Source organism: Bidens hawaiensis, unplaced genomic scaffold (assembly GCF_021521415.1).
Source record: "Bidens hawaiensis isolate Kalapana, Puna unplaced genomic scaffold, B.hawaiensis_p1.1 tig00000458_1, whole genome shotgun sequence".
Lineage (NCBI taxonomy): Eukaryota > Viridiplantae > Streptophyta > Magnoliopsida > Asterales > Asteraceae > Bidens > Bidens hawaiensis.
Genome location: NW_027491030.1, coordinates 1,415,160 through 1,420,873, shown reverse-complemented (window position 1 = coordinate 1,420,873; position 5,714 = coordinate 1,415,160). Strand labels below are relative to the sequence as shown.

The 5,714-nt window shown below is 36.4% G+C and overlaps 1 protein-coding gene across 1 annotated transcript; it reads right to left on the bottom strand.

Annotated features, from left to right (window-relative positions):
- Positions 1-235: 235 nt before the first annotated feature.
- Positions 236-3,454, bottom strand: LOC143627733 (uncharacterized). The gene is made up of 8 exons (XM_077097495.1): positions 2,853-3,454; positions 1,934-2,010; positions 1,692-1,859; positions 1,517-1,606; positions 1,278-1,442; positions 1,111-1,188; positions 884-987; positions 236-530 (listed from the first exon to the last, which is right to left on the bottom strand). The coding sequence occupies exons 1-8, from the start codon at positions 3,334-3,336 to the stop codon at positions 485-487; spliced, it is 1,212 nt and encodes a 403-aa protein (XP_076953610.1). The 5' UTR covers positions 3,337-3,454; the 3' UTR covers positions 236-484.
- Between the last annotated feature and the right edge of the window lie 2,260 nt (positions 3,455-5,714).

Sequence of the window (5,714 nt, the reverse complement as noted above, 5' to 3'; positions counted from 1 at the left end):
GATACACACTTGAATACTTTTGTTGTTTGATTGAATATTTATAGTTTTCAAGGACAATCATGGGACAATCAAAGATGCTTATGTTGACCAAGCATAGCAAGAGGTAATGAAACTGGTATTGACAGTGAAAACGAACAATGGGCATATGTAGCGCAAATGGTTGACTACGTTGACCAAGCATTGACCCGCATCTATGTATTACCTTTTCAACCCAAAGTCATACAGTTAACCACTAGTTTTGTTGCCAAATTCACTATGCAACCAAACAGCATGTATTAAAGAATCATCTTGCATATTATATTTGTGAGTTGATACATATCAGAATCTCATCTGTACAGATTGGTAAGAAAATGAAAAGAATTACCATAACTCTGGTTTGAGTGTACAACAGCCATGGAGACATCCGCATGGTAAAATGTAAACTTTAAAACAACCGAAAGAATAGGCTAGTAGACCCATCACCAAACGACCGTATGTCAGCTGGTCAAACCAAAGCCCTGCATAAAGGGCATGTCCTCTCCCTTTCAAACCTAAAAATAAAACAACCCGTCAGGCGTCAACACAATTAGTACCAAAAAAAAATGTTTAAGTGGCACTGAGTCGCTGACCCATTTGAACCCGTTCTAAGTTTACAAGTTTTATAAGAGTGACCTGTTTTGACCCGTTATTCAAAAAAGTTCTACCCGGATGAATCCATTTGGACCTGTTTTAAACTATCTAATTCTATAAGGATGACACGTTTTGACCCATTGTATATTTAAGTTGACCTAAATGAACCAGTATGCAAAAACATTGTTTTGTCAACCATTTTTGCATGTTTTGACCCCTTTGTATCTACGTGTATGCGTGTATATGCATGTGTATAGTTTAAAAAGAATCTAACCATTCTGAAACACAGTCTTCACAGAAGATGTGGTTACAACATAACAATATAGGCGCCTGCATCTTTTCTTGGCATATTGCACACATGTCACCTGCCTCACTTACCTGTTAGTAACAAACAACCAATATGAAAAAAATACAACAATGTCTAAAATACCCCTCAAGGTTATAAGCTTGTAATGATTTTTAATGGGCTGTCTCATAACATATAATTCCTTAATAACCCACCTGTTCTGATGTTGCATATGACCCGTAATGCATTTCTTTCCGTGATAAAGCCTTTAATGCAGCATAGAAGGATCTAACCTATAGGGCATATATCTAAAATATATTAATTCAAATACATAATAAAATTTTATTGAAAGTAGAAAATTCGGGAATTCTTGATTTTATACCTTCCCCACTACTGACGTAAGCTTAAATGTCAAATATAGCCCTGTTATCATAGACGAAAACAAGCTCCCATATTCTTTATTCAAAAAGAATCGGTACCAAACTGGAGCAGGCAGAAACGCACGGTATAACAACAATGCGTACTCTACCAAAGTCAACATTTGACCCTGAAATACCGAAAAAACCCACATTAGAAAGATGTATCCAATCAGAAGTTGACACGTGCCCGGCTTTAAATTACCTGCCTACGGAAATTATGGCCCCTGCCATTTTTATAGTACATAAGTAGCACCAACTTTAAAGTCATAGCTGCCTGCCGGACCATTGTATCTGCAACCAATAAATGCTCAAGTGAAAAAATGTAACACTTCAATTAATTGAATTAATTTCAATGTTAATAGTTCATAGTTCGTAGCGTTTACAATTATTATGAATACAGCATGCCAAAATGGCGTTATTGTTTTTGGTGGAATCATGAATAGCGAATAACTAAGATCATCGTTTTGATACCACCAGTATACTCCGATCACATGAAGCATAAAGATCATAATGTAGCCGATAAGAACAGATAATCTTCTTTCGCCCTAAATTATTACCAGAAGATGATTAATTTGAATTATTGGAATACTGGAATTTCAATTATAGTGTATAATCATACCTTTAAAGCTGTCTGCTTTCTTAGAATATCATTTGACTTGTACATGAACGTGGTTACATATATTGTTACGAAAAAACCTAAAATCAACCATCAATAATAAATAAATGTAATAAACAAAATACTTCAGTCGAACATATAAACAATTCAAATTTAAAATAATAAGTTCTGAGTATGGATGTGTAATTTGTACCGAGTACCAATATCATACAGGTACCTAGGCCTGTAAACAAACCAAAACGAACGAGACATTGTTCGTGTTTTAGTTTGTTAAGGTTTTGTCGCACAAATGAACGGTTCATGAATACTTAGCCGAACAAAAGTTAGTGTTATTTTGTTAAGGTTTTGTTGCACAAACGAACGGTTCATGAATACTTATCCGAACAAAAGTTCGTGTTCATGTAGGAATTGAGCTTGTTCGTGTTCGTTCGATAATTTTGTAAATGGGCACTAATGGACACAAACGAAAGTTACCGGAAACTAACTGAACCAAGTAAAAACCGAATACCCTCCTGGTACCGATCACGTCCGTTCGTTAAGCTTTTGTCGCACAAAAGAACGGCTCATGAACACTTTACCATACGAAATTTCGTGTTCGTTAAGGAATTGAGCTTGCTTGTGTCCGTTCGCTAACTTTGTAAACGGACACTAATGGACACTAACGTACTCAAACAAACGTATCTGAAACCAACTAACACAAGTATAAACCGAATACCATACTGGTACTGATCGCATTCTGTTTGTGTCCGTAAATTAATTTTGTAAACAGACACTAATAGACACAAGTATGTCATGTTTTTTGGTATCATTCTGTTTCAGTATTTTGAAAGGTACCGGTACCAATCAGTACAGTATTCAGTTTATACTTTCACTCATAAACGGGTATCAGTACTGTACCGATCTCATCCCGACCCCTAAATACCTTGCAAGTGTTGACGAATGAAGACGACAATCAACAACAACGAAAACGGAAGAATCTGTTCAATCCATCTCGAAACCTGCTGCAAATCATACCTCTGTTGACTCAACGAATCACCACTACTACTATTACTACTAATATTATCATTATCATTATCATTATCACCATTATTATTATTATCCACGTCAGCAGAATCTCCGGCAACCGATTCACCACCACCACCGTGTTCCTCCGTTTGCTCTCCATCGCCCATTATCCGAATCGAAACATCACCGGAATCACTCAAACTCCGATTATTAATATTATTATTATTATTATGTATTGAATCAGTTAAGCTTTGGGATTCATGATAATCGGAGCTTGACCTTGGCCGTAGAAAGCCGGAGTATTCGAATACGGTAGTAACCGGAGCTTGTAAAAACCTAACTACAGGAAACGACCAAAACGACGTCGTTGTTGGAGATGAAGTGTTGGCAGCTGTTTCCATCAATAATAATATTGTGATTATTGTTGATTATGAGATTAAGAGAATGAATAAATATTTATTAGGGTTGAAAAAGAGGGATGAATTTGGGGAAATAGTGAGAGCATTGTCTGAAGACAAGATGGCACGGCGACAGTCACCATGAAATAAACATGACAATTCTTTATTTTTTGGTATAATATTTTCAAGATATACCAAATTACAAAATAGTAATATTTTTTTATTATATAATATACAAAAAGAAAGAGACATAGGGTCGACCAGTATACTTATCCAGGTCACAGGGATAACAATGGAGCAGTTAGCTAGTCGTTTTCGGTGAATATATAATGAAATATGTTAATCAAGTCATTCATGTAAGTAACAGAAAATATAAATAAATTTAGACAGAATTACAAATTTTGTCCTTTAAAATAAGACGAATTACGGTTCGTGTCCTTTTCTAAGTTTCCTTGAGGCGGTGTACTTTAAACTTTTTTTTTTTGCACGTTATGTCCTTTACGCTAACTGGGTTAGAAAAACTCAGTTAAATGCCCTCACGTGAGGCGCATGTGAGGGCATTTTTGTCTTTTCACCTGTACCTGCAACTTCTTCTTCTTCTGTTTCTGTATCTGTATCTATTAACACACACTTTGATTAACAATCTAGGGTTTCATATCACCACCGCCACCATAGCTCCGCCACCAGCCACCGTCTCCATCTCATCTCAGATTCATCACCACTCTCCCGGCCACCATCACCACCGCCACCACCTGCAAGGCTGCAAGTCTGCAACACCCAACATCACCACCGCTTATCCCCACCAACAAGTGTCACCATCTCTGTGACCACCATTAGATCCGACCACCACTTATCCCGACCACCCTGCAACACCAAACTGCTTAGAACCCACAAACCCAGATCCAACTCGCCGGAGAACCCATAAACCCAGATTCCGGTCAAACTCGCCAGAGAAGACACAAACCCAGATCCATCTTCCAGATCCAACTCGCCGGAGAACCCACAACCCAGATCCATCTTCACCGCCGCCACCAACCACTCCGGTTTGTGGGTTCTCCGGGAAGATGAATTAGGGTTTTCAACGGGAAGATGAAGATGATGAAATAATAATAATAATAATAATAATAATAAACCTGAGATGAGGATCCAGCGATGAATGCGCGGCTGGATTTGATATCCGATTGGAAGCTAACGGCAGAGGTGGTGTTACGTAGGTGCTTGTTATTTCGGTTAGGGTTTGTGTGAGGAGTCAATAGAGCTGCTGTTGTTTTGGGGCAATTGACACTGAAAGAAGCCATTGTTGAAGAATTGCTGCAGTGGGAATGAAATGAAATGAAGGATTATTATTATTATTATTATTATTATTATTATTATTATAAATAATAATAATTGTTAATAGATTAACTATTGAATCTGGGTTTGTGGGTTCTCCGGGAAGATGAATTAGGGTTTTCAACGGGAAGATGAAGATGATGATGGAACCATACGGAGGTGTTTGCGGAGATGGCGGTTGGAGGTCGGATGGTTGTGGTTTTTTGGTGGTGGTGGTGGTGGTGTTCATGGCTGTTGGTGGTGGATGGAAAGGGAGATTAAAGAAACATAGGGAAAGAGGAAGAAGAAGTTGCAGGTACAGGTGAAAAGACAAAAATGCCCTCACATGTGCCTCACGTGAGGGCATTTAACTGAGTTTTTCTAACCCAGTTAGCGTAAAGGACATAACGTGCAAAAAAAAAAAAGTTTAAAGTACACCGCCTGCAAGGAAACTTAGAATAGGACACGAACCGTAATTCGTCTTATTTTAAAGGACAAAATTTGTAATTCTGTCATAAATTTATGAACCTGTTATAACATGGAGAGTAGTAACCGCAACAGAGTATAATATAGTCAATATGTTTATCATCTTGATCGAGTTTCCCTTTATGATGTATAGTTAAGGATGGTGTTAAGGTTTTTAAGAAGAATCCGATTTTAGAAAAGAGGAGACACACAACTGTTATGTGTGTGTGATTAGGGTATGATGTTAATGTTTCTGCATCTTTATATACAATTAAGGGTAAACCCTTTTATTAGTTAATTAAAGGTCATATGGTCCATCAAAAATTGCCATAAATATATATAATAAGATATAATTAATATTATCTAATATAATATAAATAATTATGATGACTATATTAATAAATATATAATATATATTTATTCTTGTAAAATAAAGTCTAAGCTATATCTAAATTAGTTATTAAAGAGATTATTGATTTATGTATAAATTCAATATACTTAGAGAATAAAGAACATTTTAAAAGGAAATAACATTTTCTTAAGGCAGGTGGATGATGATATTTTATGCGAGCATTAGTTGGATAATGATTAATGATAGAAATTAA

Bases quoted from the DNA above. Each gene is read 5' to 3' on its own strand.
- LOC143627733 (XM_077097495.1), bottom strand. From the start codon at position 3,336: ATGGAAACAGCTGCCAACACTTCATCTCCAACAACGACGTCGTTTTGG. The intron at 1,443-1,516 runs GTAATTTAAAGC...TCGGTATTTCAG, and splicing joins GCCATAATTTCCGTAGGCAG to GGTCAAATGTTGACTTTGGT. The intron at 1,189-1,277 runs GTATAAAATCAA...TATGCCCTATAG, and splicing joins TTACGTCAGTAGTGGGGAAG to GTTAGATCCTTCTATGCTGC.